This window comes from Sparus aurata, chromosome 19, assembly GCF_900880675.1.
Source record: "Sparus aurata chromosome 19, fSpaAur1.1, whole genome shotgun sequence".
Classification (NCBI taxonomy): domain Eukaryota; kingdom Metazoa; phylum Chordata; class Actinopteri; order Spariformes; family Sparidae; genus Sparus; species Sparus aurata.
Window position 1 is genome coordinate 18,212,996 of NC_044205.1, and position 14,906 is coordinate 18,227,901.

The 14,906-nt window shown below is 39.8% G+C and overlaps 2 protein-coding genes across 2 annotated transcripts in view; both read right to left on the minus strand.

Moving 5' to 3' along the window:
• Positions 1-2,345: 2,345 nt before the first annotated feature.
• Positions 2,346-2,953, minus strand: LOC115570099 (cystatin-A1-like). Its single transcript, XM_030398373.1, has 3 exons — positions 2,864-2,953; positions 2,660-2,761; positions 2,346-2,489 (listed from the first exon to the last, which is right to left on the minus strand). The coding sequence occupies exons 1-3, from the start codon at positions 2,951-2,953 to the stop codon at positions 2,361-2,363; spliced, it is 321 nt and encodes a 106-aa protein (XP_030254233.1). The 3' UTR covers positions 2,346-2,360.
• A 6,985-nt stretch (positions 2,954-9,938) lies between these two features.
• Positions 9,939-14,906, minus strand: part of LOC115570095 (cystatin-B-like) — a 31,567-nt gene continuing 26,599 nt past the window's right edge. Inside the window, exons 1-4 of the mRNA XM_030398368.1 lie at positions 11,045-11,136; positions 10,572-10,655; positions 10,370-10,471; positions 9,939-10,203 (exon numbers count right to left, since the gene is read on the minus strand). Coding sequence (XP_030254228.1) covers positions 10,057-10,203; positions 10,370-10,471; positions 10,572-10,646 — 324 coding nt within the window. The 5' untranslated portion in view covers positions 10,647-10,655; positions 11,045-11,136 and the 3' untranslated portion in view covers positions 9,939-10,056. Of the gene's footprint in view, positions 10,204-10,369; positions 10,472-10,571; positions 10,656-11,044 lie in introns of the transcript that reaches the window.

Consider the following 14,906-nt stretch of genomic DNA (forward strand, 5'->3'; position numbering starts at 1 on the left):
AGAGGCTACTGTTTTGGCAGAAACAGTAAGTATAAAGCATGCTTTTGGTTTGCTTATGTTTTGTCAAACATATGGTTGACTGTACTGTATGCTAACCATGTTATTACACTCGCTAGGAGCTCATTCATGCTGATCCACTCTGTGGAGAGCTTGTGTAGTCTTGCCGCCGTGTGTGATCGCAGTACGTCGTATGCCGGCTCAATCAGCGGACGATGAATGAACATCGAGTCGCTTACCGGCCACTGGTTGAGGGAGAGACGCCCGCTGTGTATGGCATGGTCGTTGTGTTACTCTTTGTTGTCTGCTAAGAGCTCGCTTAGCTTCTTTACCCATTAGTAACTCACTCACACACACACACACACACACACACACACACACACCGGGTAATATACACACGTAGTCTTTTGAGCTGGTTGGACACTCATAGTTAATAACTCCGCTATAACATGAGACACGTGATATATATATTCCCTCCTATTGACATTTTGAGGCGGACTGTGGGTATTATCCCTCCAAATTCACCTCACGTGCAATCAAACTGCACGTGAAGCCAAAGAGAACGTAACAGTCGCCTTGGGTCGACACATTCAATGCCGCCATTTTTGAATCCCAGGTATATGATTCAGTTGAATCGGAATTATCACCTTGGAATCCGTGTTCTTGCGTGACTTTGCCAAGTCACGTTTGCCGCTTCCTGTAGCCTCTCTAACAAGATTTCCCAAGTCACGAGTTTTGTAAGGGGGGGGGGAAAAGGCAGGTGATGACCAAAGCCGTGAGTTGTCCTCTGGGGACCATGAATGTTTGTACTAGACTCCAAGACGATCCATCGCACAGTTGTTGAGACACTTCGGACAAATAATAACAAATAAATAAAATAGGGGTGAGCATCTCTGTATTTCTTCATGTGTTATGAAGAATTGCTTTGTTGAGAGGGAAGTAAAATACAGTTGAAAGCCTTCATGACAAATAGACATTACTGATTTGTGGTAAGATGTGATAAGATAAGACTCTGTTGACTCCAAAGGGAGAAATTCTGGAGAAATTACACTCCATCTAAACAAAAGGCCTTAGAGGCAGGATACGTGAGAGGTGCACTACTCAGCATCAGCCCCTCTGTGGGTGTTAGTTTCACCAGCTTGGCTGATTGCTGATCAGCACTGAACACAAACTACATCTGTAGCTGATGTGGACGTTCATTAGCTTGGAGTTTGTAAAAAAAAAAAGCAAAAGGAAAACTGTATTGTTTTACAACATCTGCCTGCTGCAGCTGGAAAAATCACAGTATTCACAATAAACTTCAGTGTTTTAACTGAGAATCAGATAACGATACCACTCAAAATGCACAACAGGATGAAATTGATGAATTTTCCATATGTTATCATATTAAAACTAAATTAACCATGTTTTCTACCCTATAAATTACTTAACACATGACCGTACTTGTCCAATTTTTTTTTAAATCAATAAAACATATTAGTTTAACAAATGTTATCCCTAATGACACATGATTTTACTTCTACTTCTCCATTTGCCATCATCTGTATAACTGTCCTTATTTGAAATGGACCTAGCTGTTTTGTTGAGGAAAATATTCCGAGGCATGAAGTTAGTGATGAACGGGCACACAAACATGACCAATAAAACTCCAGAGTGGAGCTTGATTGTGAATTAAAAAGGACAGAGGAGACAAAGAAACAAGACGAAGATAACAGAGCCCACACCTCACTGATGGGCCGGGTGTTTGATTGACAGGTTAGATGCAGCGATCTGATCCAAAACCAAACTCTTCTGAAATCAAAGGCACTAAAATAAAAGATCCTAACAATTGAAATGTCCTCAGAATGAACTTATGAATGTAACATATCAACCTAAATGATGCAATGATTCTTTGTTTTAACATCAAATATAGTTAATTGATGAGTAATGGTTTGATATTAAACAATAGTTGCCTTTTTAAGTCCCATGAAATTGTATTTTAATTAAAAAGTACATTTATTTCATGGATCATTACTAGTTTTCTGTTCATTGTTATATTCACCCCTCATATGGTTGAAAAGACAAGATTGTCAGCACTCTAAAGTTTTATGATCAAACGTTAAATATGAAAAGTTTGAATGAGAATATCTTGATTTAATGTGTCAAATGACTTTAGAAGATACACACAGGACACAGGATATGCTTCAGACTTTCTTTAATTATTTAGAAAGTAGTTCATTCAACGTGTTCCTTCCAAACAGCAACATTTTCATCTTTATGTGTAATGTGACATTCAGAATCAAAAATCATGTATTGTTAATCAACATTGTGTGGAATCATTTCAGGATGAAGAAGCAGAGACTGCAGCCTGTCAGTATTTAATTTCAGAACTGTTTGAGGGGGTTGTCTTGGGTTTTGTTCTCCTGTACACCTCTCAGCTCAAGATATCCTCCATAACAGGGAAGTGCTTGGAAGACCAACAGATGAATGTAGCTGGGTCCTCCAACACAAACCTGCAGGAAAAAGACAGGTGAAAATGGAATAAATTCACATTTTCATCTTGATCTCATGTTGAAAATTAAGGAGCAGTGTTAAATGCATGCAAAGATGTCACACTTCATTCAGTTCATGTATCTGAGATATTATTATTTCTCTTTAAAATAAATATCACAACATTAATTACCTTGATGAGGTAGTTTGTCCCAGCCACAACCTGTGTCCTGTATTTAATTGCTCTGTATTCCTGGTATATCTTGTTCGTCTTTCCCTGCACGAGGCTCCTCACCTGTGTATGAAAGAAATAGAATGTGATGTAAATCCAGACTGAAGATCAGACCACAGAGTTTTATGTAGAGATTGTAAAGAGTGAAGACAGAGTGAAGCTCACCTGATCACAAATCCACTGAGTTTCCTTATCAGCATCCCTTGTCTCACTCCATCCTCCGGGCTTTCCTTCCATTGTCTTAGGTTCTGTCATGTTTAACAGAGAAGTCAACTTTCTGCTTTTATGTCTCAACTGTTTCAACTGTGTGTCAGATACACATGTATTTATACAGAGTAGCCACACCTGGATACATCTGAAAGGTGGCCCCACTGCATGTTGGGTGGAGCTACTTGTGTAAGCACAAACTTAACATGAGCATAGATTCATCTGACTGCTTCCAGTTAATCAAATGTATGTTGAAATCAAATAAAGACTGCACAGAACTATAGTCAGTCAAATGTGAATTGACAAAAAGATTCAGAGTTCTGCTGTTTTTACTCACAGGCCGGACTATAAATCCACAGAAATAAATGAAGAAAATTAATCCAGAACTTAGCTAATTAGGCATACATTACAATCAATCAGACTTTATTTTCAAAGCACATTTTAAATGAACCAAAATGCAATTTAAAGTGATTCACCAGAGATTGAAAAAACAAGATTCAAGATTCAAGATGTTTTATTGTCATATACACATAGTTTGCACCAAGATATCAAGAAAACAAAATACAGAAACTGAGACAGCAAAACAAAATATGTAGTTGAAATGATAAAAGAGAAAGAGTAAACGATATAAGCAACAAAAAAATTTAATTGACAAAAATTGATACAAATATTACATTTTAAAAAATCAACAGTAGAAATGGGTCCAGTTTGCCAAAATGAACACAAATACAGACACAAACAGTGCACAGACACACGTAGTACACAAAATAAATGAACAGCATCGACAGCTGCAAAGTGCTAAAACTTTTTGGACTTGCAAGAACCGGGGCTGCAGTGGAAAATGAGCCTGGATGGTTAAACCTGGCACATTTACATGATAGACTTTGGTGCTCGTGTTAATTGATGTGCATTGATCCTTCTTTAAATAAAATAAACTAAGAAATAATCAAAAACTGGTTAATATTTTCTTGACAATTGAGGTTTTCTTCACTTGCATCTTGTTGCAGCATTTTTTGTCCCACAAATATCACAGTGCTTCTTCTGTTTGGACATTTTACTGCCGAAAACTTAACTGTTTTCTATCTCATCAATGTTTTTTTTCCAGCTGCAGTGGGCTGCTTTTCTTGTGAAACAGAATCTGAGTTACTATCAATTTCCTTTAGATGTTTTTTTCTAAACTCCACAGCAACTTTCGAAAAATAAATGCTAATATGCTACACTAAAGACTGAAAGAAAACATCCACAGAAACGCTGCAGTTGAGTTTGCATCTCACACATCCCGTCCTCTGTGGCCCAGTGGTAAGATGACGTGTTCTTTCTCCAGAACTACTCCAGAACTTCTTATCTCAACTTACTTCAGATTAACAGTGTGCAAGCGTTCAAAAGGCATTAATAAATGGAAATGCAAAGAAGCTGAAATGTCACATGGCTATATCGGCACCTTATTAAGTCAATATCGCTACTTTTTTGGCAGTGATTATTCTGTAACTTATCGCTGTATAAACAGATAATTATTGATAGCTGCGCTCATATCTGATGACAAATTATTACATATTTGCACAGACAGACCACATGAGGCAATGTTAGCATCTGGAGCTAAAAGTTAAACATGTAGACCTTTTATAAATACATACACTAGCACTAGACCTTTGCTATGTATTTTGTTGAGCTGTGTACCAATCAGCATTGAACACAGAGTACTACTCGGACTGATGGGAATGCCGCTATCTCATGCAGGTGATAGAGGAAAAGGCAGGTGATGACCAAAGCCATGAGTTGTCCTCTGGGGACCATGAATGTCTGTACAAGACTCCAAGACGATCCATCACACAGTTGTTGAGACACTTCGGACAAATAATAACAAATGAATACATTAGGGGTGAGCATCTCTGTATTTCTTCATGTGTTATGAAGAATTGCTTTGTTGAGAGGAAAGTAAAATAAAGATGTTTGAATGCCTTCATGACAAATAGACATTACTGATTTGTGGTAAGATGTGATAAGATAAGACTCTGTTGACTCCAAAGGGAGAAATTCAGGAGAAAGAACACTCCATCTAAACAAAAGGCCTTAGAGGCAGGATGCGTGAGAGGTGCACTACTCAGCATCAGCCTCTCTGTGGATGTTTCCACAAGAGAAGGTGGCCCCACTGCATGTTGGGTGGAGCTTCATGTGTAAGCACAAACTTAACATGAGCATAGATTCATCTAACTGCTTCCAGGTAATCAAATGTATGTTGAAATTAAACAAAGACTACAATTGTCTGGAAATTTAGTGATTGGGCCTTCGTTCTGTGTTTTGTTTCCAACAATGTTCAAACCCAGAGAAATACGTACGTTTACTCACGTTCATGGTTCGTTACATCTGGGCGCCTTCCAAGAAAACATCAGATGATACATCAGAGATTGAGGAAGGAAGGCAGAGAACATAATGGAGTGTAAGTTTAATAAAACTTGAATACATCAACTATTTCATAAGTTTTTCAATCTGAGTCACGTAGGTAGATTTTTATTTGCAGTGGTGGTTGTTAAAGGTGACATGTTCTTTCTCTAGAACTTCTCCTCTGCTATTAAAGTCTTATTTTACTCCAGATCAACAGTGTCCAAGTGTTCAAAAGGCGTTCATAAGAGGAAGCACCCACGGAGATTGCCAGCACCTACGTGTGCCAACCTACACTTGTCATTCATTTGCTGATGACCACTCCCCCGCAACCTAGCAACGCATTGCATTATTGGGATGTCAGATAAACCGCCGAAAAGGCTGGACGGCAACTTGCTGAAGAAACAGTGGTTCATTTAGCCAACAAAATGGACAAATTTATGGTAAAAATACCAAAAATATCTACCGACCCGACACCGTCTTCCAGTGAGGACTCTACCGTGTCAACGACTGAGGACAGTAGCAGTAGGCCTACAGATGTTAGGCAGTAAAAAGGTCGGACTTTTCAAGCTAGCTGGAAAGGCAAACACGCATGGATAGTCTACGATGCTGCAAAAAACAAGATATTTTGTGAGGTTTTCACTGCGGCCAAAAACATGGGCGCCCCTCTCCCATCCACAACACATGACCAAGAGTCTTTGAGAGCTTTTGTACGGGATGGTTTTTCCAGCTGGGCCAAAGCACTGGAGAGATTTCAAACTCATGAAAAGTCAAACCTGCATAGAGCTGCAGTTAGCACTGTTGCTGCTACTAATGCGGGTGTAAATGTTGCTGCATCAATTTCTGCCGGTAAATACAAGCAGATGTCAGATGCAAGAACAGCTTTGTTGGCTATTCTATCCTCAATCCAATATCTTTCAGTCATGGCTTGCACGTAAGGAGAACAAGTGGCTCTCACATGATATTTTGAACGAGATGACAGAAATCATGGCCTATGACGTACTGAGAACACTGGTTGAAGAAATCAAGTCTGAGTTTTTTTCTGTGATAATGGACGAAACCGCCGACATTTCAGTCAGAGAGCAGGTGTCAATAAGTTTTCGTGTGGTGGCTGAAAATCTGGAGTCAGAGGAACATTTTGTTGGATTTTATGAGACATCAACAACCACAGCAAATGCGCTGTTTCAGCTGCTGAATGATGTTTTGATGAGATTTTTGCTGCCACTTCAGAAATGCAGAGGCCAATGCTATGACGGTGCGTCAAATATGTCCGGCATTAAAGCTGGTTTGCAAGCGCGCGTGCTGGAACAGGAGCCCCGAGCACAGTATGTGCACTGCACCGCACATCTGGTGAATTTGGTTGTGCATGATGCACAACCAAATTCACCAAAACATCCTTGCATGTCGCAACTTTATGACTCTCATTCGTGAATTGATAACCCTGATCAGAAATACACCAAAACGGCTCACCTGGTTCCAAATGTTTCAAGGTAAAGAAGCAACATCTTTGAAGCCTCTGTGTCCAACGCGCTGGAATGTGAAGGTGGCCTCTTTGCAATCATTTGCCTCAAACTACAGTGCGTTGATTGACTTTCTAGAGGACCTGAGATCAAACGAAAAAGGTGATGCAGGGGGTAAAGCCAATGGACTGCTTGTGCACCTGCAGAAATTCAGAACTTTTTTTTCTTTGAAACTCATGCTTAACTTCTTCTCTCGCATGGAAACGGTCAGCGTTGCTTTCCAAAAGCGTCAGCTGCACATACAGAGCGCAAGGGAAATGATTGACACACTCAGAGGTGACATGAAGGCTCTTCGGGAAGGATTCACTGAATTTTGGGAAAACACTACTGCAGCAGCCGATGACTTGGGTTTGGAAAGCCCGGTTTTGCCCAGACCAAGAAAAATTCCCCGCTGATTGGAAGACGCAGGTGCGCCACCGCACAGCTTTAAGACACCAGAAGAACTGTACCAACAACAGTACTTCCAGGTTATGGACACAGCATCAGCATCCCTGGATTGGAGATTTAGTCCTTCTGCATTCAAACACATGCAAGATGTTGAGGAATTTGTCACTGGAAAAGGCGACTGCAAGAACATCATGCAGTTTCACCGGGATGATTTGGATGAAACCAGACTCACACCGCCTTGTGATATCTGCATGGACATAGCAAAACAGCGAGGAGTTTGCCTGGCTACTTTTCAGGATGTAGTGAACTTTCTCAAAGGAGATCAGGGGGAGTATTTGAGAACACTTTTACCAGAGGTCACAAAACTTGTGAAACTTGCCCTGACTGTCCCTGTAACATCATGCACTTCGGAGCGGTCTTTTTCTGGACTCCGGCGCCTGAAAACCTATCTGCGGTCCACAAGGGGGCAAGCGAGGCTGAGCCACATTGCAATACTGAACTATCACAAGACATTGTCAAGGAGCAGGAACCTGGAGACAATCGCGGACCAGTTTATAAAACGCAACGCTACCAGGGGCAACATTCCTCATCAAGAATAAACAAGAATGGTGAGTGAGCTATTCAATCCAGGCTGTGGTGTTGGATTGTGGATTTTGTTTTTCCTTTTTCATCATCGGAGCCTTTTGCGTTAGGTTGTATTGACATTAACTCCTCGTATGCATCACCAGTGTGTAGAAGGTGTGTTTGTAAAAGAGAGAGCGTGTGTGTGTGTGTGTGTGCGTGCACGCGCGCAAAGAGCGTACGTATGTTCATTGCGGCCGCTGCTGTTGATCTAATGTGTGTTTTACTGTGAGAGGAATGTGCGCACGTGTCAAAATAGCAACGAGTCATGCAAGCACTGTGCGCACCCACCAGCAGAAACATAAATCGGCACCCCTGTCCTACAGGATGAAATTAATGAATTTTCCAAATGTTATCATGTTAAAACTGTGGGTATTATCCCTCCAAATTCACCTCACGTGCAGTCAAACTGCATGTGAAGCCAAAGACAACGTAACAGTCGCCTTCGGTCGACACATTCAATGCCGCCATTTTTGAATCCCAGGTATATGATTCAGTTGAATCGGAATCATCACCTTGGAATACGTGTTCTTGCGTGACTTTGCCAAGTCACGTTCGGCGCTTCCAGTAGCCTCTTAGAGATTTCCCAAGTCACTCCCACTAGTTTTGTAAGGGGGGAGGAAAAGGCAGGTGATGACCAAAGCCATGAGTTGTTCTCTGGGGACCATGAATGTCTGTACTAGACTCCAAGACAATCCATCACACAGTTGTTGAGACACTTTGGAAAAATAATAACAAATGAATAAAATAGGGGTGAGCATCTCTGTATTTCTTCATGTGTTATGAAGAATTGCTTTGTTGAGAGGGAAGTAAAATACAGTTGAACGCCTTTATGACAAATAGACATTACTGATTTGTGGTAAGATGTGATAAGATAAGACTCTGTTGACTCCAAAGGGAGAAATTCTGGAGAAAGAACACTCCATCTAAACAAAAGGCCTTAGAGGCAGGATACGTGAGAGGTGCACTACTCAGCATCAGCCCCTCTGTGGGTGTTAGTTTCACCAGCTTGGCTGATTGCTGATCAGCACTAAACACAAACTACATCTGAAGCTGATGTGGACGTTCATTAGCTTGGAGTTTGTAAAAAAAAAAAGCAAAAGGAAAACTGTATTGTTTTACAACATCTGCCTGCTGCAGCTGGAAAAATCACAGTATTCACAATAAACTTCAGTGTTTTAATTGAGAATCAGATAACAATACCACTCAAAATGCACAACAGGATGAAATTAATGAATTTTCCATATGTTATCATATCAAAACTAAATTAACCATGTTTTCTACCGTATAAATTACTTAACACATGACCGTACTTGTCCAATTTTTTTTTTTAAATCAATAAAACATAACAAATGTTATCCCTATTGACACATGATTTTACTTCTACTTCTCCATTTGCCATCATCTGTATAACTGTCCTTATTTGAAATGGACCTAGCTGTTTTGTTGAGGAAAATATTCCGAGGCATGAAGTTAGTGATGAATGGGCACACAAACATGACAAATAAAACTCCAGAGTGAAGCTTGATCGTGACTTGAAAAGGACAGAGGAGACAAAGAAACAAGACGAAGATAACAGAGCCCACACCTCACTGATGGGCCGGGTGTTTGATTGACAGGTTAGATGCAGGGATCTGATCCAAAACCAAACTCTTCTGAAATCAAAGGCACTAAAATAGAAGATCTTAACAATTGAAATGTCCTCAGAATGAAGTTATGATTGTAACAAATGAACTTAAATGATGCAAATGATTCTTTGTTTTAACATCAAATGTAGTTCATTGATAAATTCCATTTTAATCAAAAAGTACATCTATTTCATTGATCACTACTAGTTTTCTGTTTGTTGTTATATTCACCCCTCATATAGTTGAAGAGACAAGATTCTCAGCACTCTGCAGTTTTATTAGAAAAATTGAACATGTAAAGTTTATGAATAAGTATTTAATTTGAACATTTAATGAGTAAAATGCCTTTTTACAATCCAGATATAATGCGTTGACTTCCTAACCTTTATCAATACTTTGATTTAAGTTTTTTTATATAGGACAAACTTTAATGAGTTCATTAACTGATGTGCTACAACTTTTTTCCAGATCTTTAGAAAATAAACACAGGACACAGGATATGCTTCAGACTTTCTTTATTTCTTTAAAAAGTAGTTCATTCAACTTGCTCCTTCCAAACAGCAACATTTTGATCTTTATGTGTAATATGACATTCAGAGTCAAAAGTCATGTATTGTTAATCAACATTGGGTGGAATGATAGGTTCGAGGGGGTCATCTTGGGTTTTGTCCTCCAGTACACCGCCCAGCTGAAGCCATCCTCCGTTACAGGGACGTGCTTGGTAGACCTGAACATGAATGTAGATGCCTTCACCAACACGAACCTGCAGGAAAAAGAGAAGTGAATTGAATCTTCTAGTGAATATCTTCATCTTGATCTCATGTTACTGAGCATTGAGGAGCAGTGCTGCTGGATGTCACACTTCATTCAGTTCATGTATCTGAAACATTGTATCTTCTCTTTAGAATAAATATCACAACATTAATTACCTGGAAGACGAAGTGTTTTCCACCCCCACACAGATTCCTGAATAAAACTGCTCTGTATTCCTGGTATATCTTGCTCGTCTTTCCCTGCACGAGGCTCCTCACCTGTGTATGAAAGAAATAAAATGATATAAATCCAGACTAAAGATCAGACCACAGAGTTTTATGCAGAGATTGTAAAGAGTGAAGACAGAGTGAAGCTCACCTGATCGCAAATCCACTGAGTTTCCTTATCAGTGTACATTGTACAACTCCATTCTCCACAATTTTTATCTGCCATTGTCTCAAGTTCAGTCAGACAACTCACGTTTGAAATGTTTATTAGAAGCAGAACATTGTTAGATTTGTTTTGGCGTCTAGGCTCTGACCTCACCGCTCCCCGCGGATATGTTTACATGAGATATTGGGGAGTGATGATAGAGGTATTTCCCCCTAGACAGAGCCTGCAGGTGGATGCTGGGGTGGTGGTGGGCTGAAAGAGCGGGCGGTGATGCTTGTGCAGAGCAACAGCAGCATTGACGAGCCAGAGGGAGAGAAGCGAAATTCATGCGTTTAAATAACCCGCTCAATAGAGAGGGTGCGTTTGTGGGATGGTCTGTGGAGAGAAGCATATCACGTGTGTATATGGCAGTGAAGCTCGAGTTGACTGCCTGAACTAGCTCGCAGGCGTCGCTTCATTTCTGTCAAGTTTAACAGAGAAGTCAACTTTCTGCTTTTATGTCTCAACTGTTTCAACTGTGTCAGATACACATGTATTTATACAGAGTAGCCACACCTGCATACATCTGAAAGGTGGCTCCACTGCATGTTGGGTGGAGCTTCATGTGTAAGCACAAACTTAACATGAGCATAGATTCATCTGACTGCTTCCAGTTAATCAAATGTATGTTGAAATCAAACAAAGACTACAATTGTCTGGAAATTTAGTGATTAGGCCTTTGTTCTGTGTTTTGTTTCCAACAATGTTCAAACCCAGAGAAATACGTACGTTTACTCACGTTCATGGTTCGTTACATCTGGTCACCTTCCAAGAAAACATCAGATGATACATCAGAGATTGAGGACGGAAAGCAGAGAACATGACATAGTGTAAATTTAATAAAACTTGAATACATTAACTATTTCATGAGTTTTTCTATCTGAGTCACATAGGTAGGTTTTTAAAGGTTGTTAAAGGTGACGTGTTCTTTCTTCAGAACTTCTCCTCTGCTAGGCAGGATTATTGCACAGGTGAATGTTGGATTGGACCCAGTCAAGGAGGGTGAAGAAATCTATGATAAGATAAGCCTTTATTGTCACTTGAGGAGAAATTCTGGAGAAACAAAATGTCTTCTTACCACTGGGCCAGCACAAATAACAATCAGAAACCACTCCCTGTGTAAAACATTTAATCTGTTGGGATAGAATTGGCTGAGTGATATTTTCAGTGACGTGTAAGGTTTGCTGTTGTCATGCTAGCAGGGACACGTTCTCAATTCTACTTGATCACATTGCTTTGTCCAAACTACTTGTTGTATTACAGAAGAAAATATTGATTGTAGCTGCTTTAGTTATTACAGATGGTCACACATGTGCACAAAATCTAATGTATTGGAGCCACCTTACAGTCTGTATGCAGGCGTGCATGCACAATAAATTATAATAGAAATACCTGATAACCTGCAGAAAATAAACAGCTGAGACTCATAAAAGCAACCAGATGACTTCTCTGTTAACTAACTAACAGAACTTGGGACAACAGCTAACTTACCAGGAGGATTCAGTGAGCCACAGGATGCCCCTGAGGACATCTAGAAGATTTGTGATAATTTATAATAAACGTGAACTGTTAAACACGTCCCCGATGGTAGAAGATCTGCACCGATCAACATCACCAAACATATATACGATAACATTTGTTTAAAGGTACAGTCTGTGTCCTGCAGGTGTATGTTGGAGGACCTTCTTCTTCTGATCTTCTTCTGAAAGTCCTCAAACATTCCAAGTAAGGAAGGAAAGATGGAACTGCTCTATATCTAGGAGAACCATCGCAAAGACGATCCCATTGAACCTTTCTAATGTGATCACAAGGTCTGTTTCAAGTGCCTGTTACTAAACTCACTCTTTCGTTATCCAGAAATTATTCTTCACAATTGTAGGATAGTAAATGGGCCTGACATGGGCAGCACCATAAATATATAATGTAGGAGACACAGCTCACTCACTACTTTGATATATATATGATAATTAATCACTGGTAATTAATTTTACACTCGTAAATGGGGCACCACCTCCGTGTTTAATTCTTGGAATAATCCGGAGGACATTATTCCAAACACCTAACTGTACCAGTTATATTGGACAGTTAGAGTCCATTCAAAATCAATTTATTCAGTCTCAGTATTCTGAAGTAGTGACTTCTTTGCACGTATCCATCGGTTCTCCACATTAAAATTAAGTTCCAGACAAAGACAAACGATTATATATGTTTATTGACTAAATAATTTGGGGTAAAATAAAGGACATGACAATTTTAGATGAACAACAGATATCAGAGAAGGTAAAGACTGTAATAAGGAAAGTAATAAAGTCGTGTGACTGTCGGTAGATGGTAAATATCGGTAATATATATTTTAAATATTACGGGAGTAATTTTTAATACTACGAGACCCTAATCTTAATTCTCTTCAGTTCATAAGATAGAAGTTAGAACTTAGACAGAAGTCAGAACTTTGACAGAAGTCAGAACTTTAGACACCACTCATTCTCACATGTGTGGATCCAGCTGCATGAAGACAATGAGCCTGTTTTGTCTGGGAGTCAGGAGGCACTGAAGTTTGGTGTTCTTGAGAGTTCTGGGTTGGACTATGGCACGGCGCTTCGGTCCAGTAGCCAGAGGGAAGGCAGGTACTCTGTTGAGCAACTCTTGGTCCGAAGGCCCAGCGGGGTTTCCGCCTTGGGAGTGCTGGGGGCAGAGTCGGTCTCGGCTGAGAGCACACAAAGTCTCTTTTTGTTGGAGACTCCTTGCAAGGCTTGCAACGTTCCTCATCAGATGATCACATGCTTGAAAAAGACTTTTCTTGGTGGTTTCAAGTAGTGGTACTCAAGTTCTGATTCTGAAACTAATTCAACTTCTTCTGAATCAGGCGGTGATACTTTAACAGTATAAAATCAAAAATAAAATAATTTGTTCTATTAAAACTTGGATAAAAGTAAAACACTTAAAGTAGGGATTCAATTCGCTTGTCTTAGAGCTTGTTGCAAAAATAAAAGTAAAGCTTACTTTAAAAGTAAAAATAAAAAGGAAAGAAAGAAGAAAAGAGAGTAGTGGGAAATGTGAAGAGAAGGAGTCAGGAGAAGGAGCAGGGGGAGAAGAGGAGCTGGGAGAGAAGAAGTGCCAGGAGAAGAAGACTGAGAGAAGGGCGAGCAGAGCAGAGGGGTCTGTTTTATGACCTGCAGCAGATGGATCAGAAGGGGCTGGCTGACAGTGTCACACCTCCTGTGATCTAAATTGAGGCTCCTAAAAAGTTAATCTAACTATATTATTGGATTTAATGTTTTGAAATCATGTTTTAACCTTCCCAAAACTTCACCATCTTAAAAGTCGAATTTTTGCCTTCGTGAAAAGATGCAACATGATAATGATCATTTGTCATTCAAAAGAATTATAACCTGATTAAGACATGAAGCCATAAAGTATACAACATATAACAATAACGTATACAATACACAGTAGAACCAAGGACTTATACATATTCCTTGTAGTTCTATCTTTAACAAAACATATCACAGACATTTAACTGGTAAATAACACAAGTATTACACAAGGAATGATGATCTTCAAGTCTCTCCTCCATCGACAAAGGGGAGGGGTGGTTTCTGTTGACCTCAAACTTATTGAGTAATAAACTTTATTTGGGCTTGACAATAACATGGGAAAGATCTATTGTATGACCTTCTTACACTATTTTGGCATCTGCTAAAATTAAGAAGTTGGAATTGTAGTTTATTAGTCACTTAGGACGTATTTGAATTTGGGTGAGGATAGACTGCAAAAGGGGATTGGTATATCAGACCCAGGAACAACAATGGTCGTAAATAACAGTTGGACATGTGAGGAGAAGAACACACAGATTAGGTTTCCCATTAAGCCTTCCCCCACTGGAGAATGTTCCGGAGGGAGAGAGACATAGATTAGTAAGACATCTTAAATCACCACATCTATGTTAGTGAGCTATCTGGACTGCAACACATTCTGTCCCTTAATTCAACTCACTTTAAATTTAACCTGTTCCTCCTTGTGTAAATTAAGGAATGTAGACAACACGGGGCTCACAGCTCCAAGGGACCTTGGAGGCAGCATTCAGCTGTGTGTGGGTCAAAGGTTAGCAGAAGACAAGGCCACTAGGGACTAAAACGGAGCCTGACTCCTATGTCAGATGGAGGAAGATATCTAAACGTGTACATCTCCAGAAAAGGATAGAAGATCATTTAGGTAATTTTGGAATACAAGACCCAAGGAGGGACAGTAACAGATTAGCCATTTATGGGAGATGAGCAG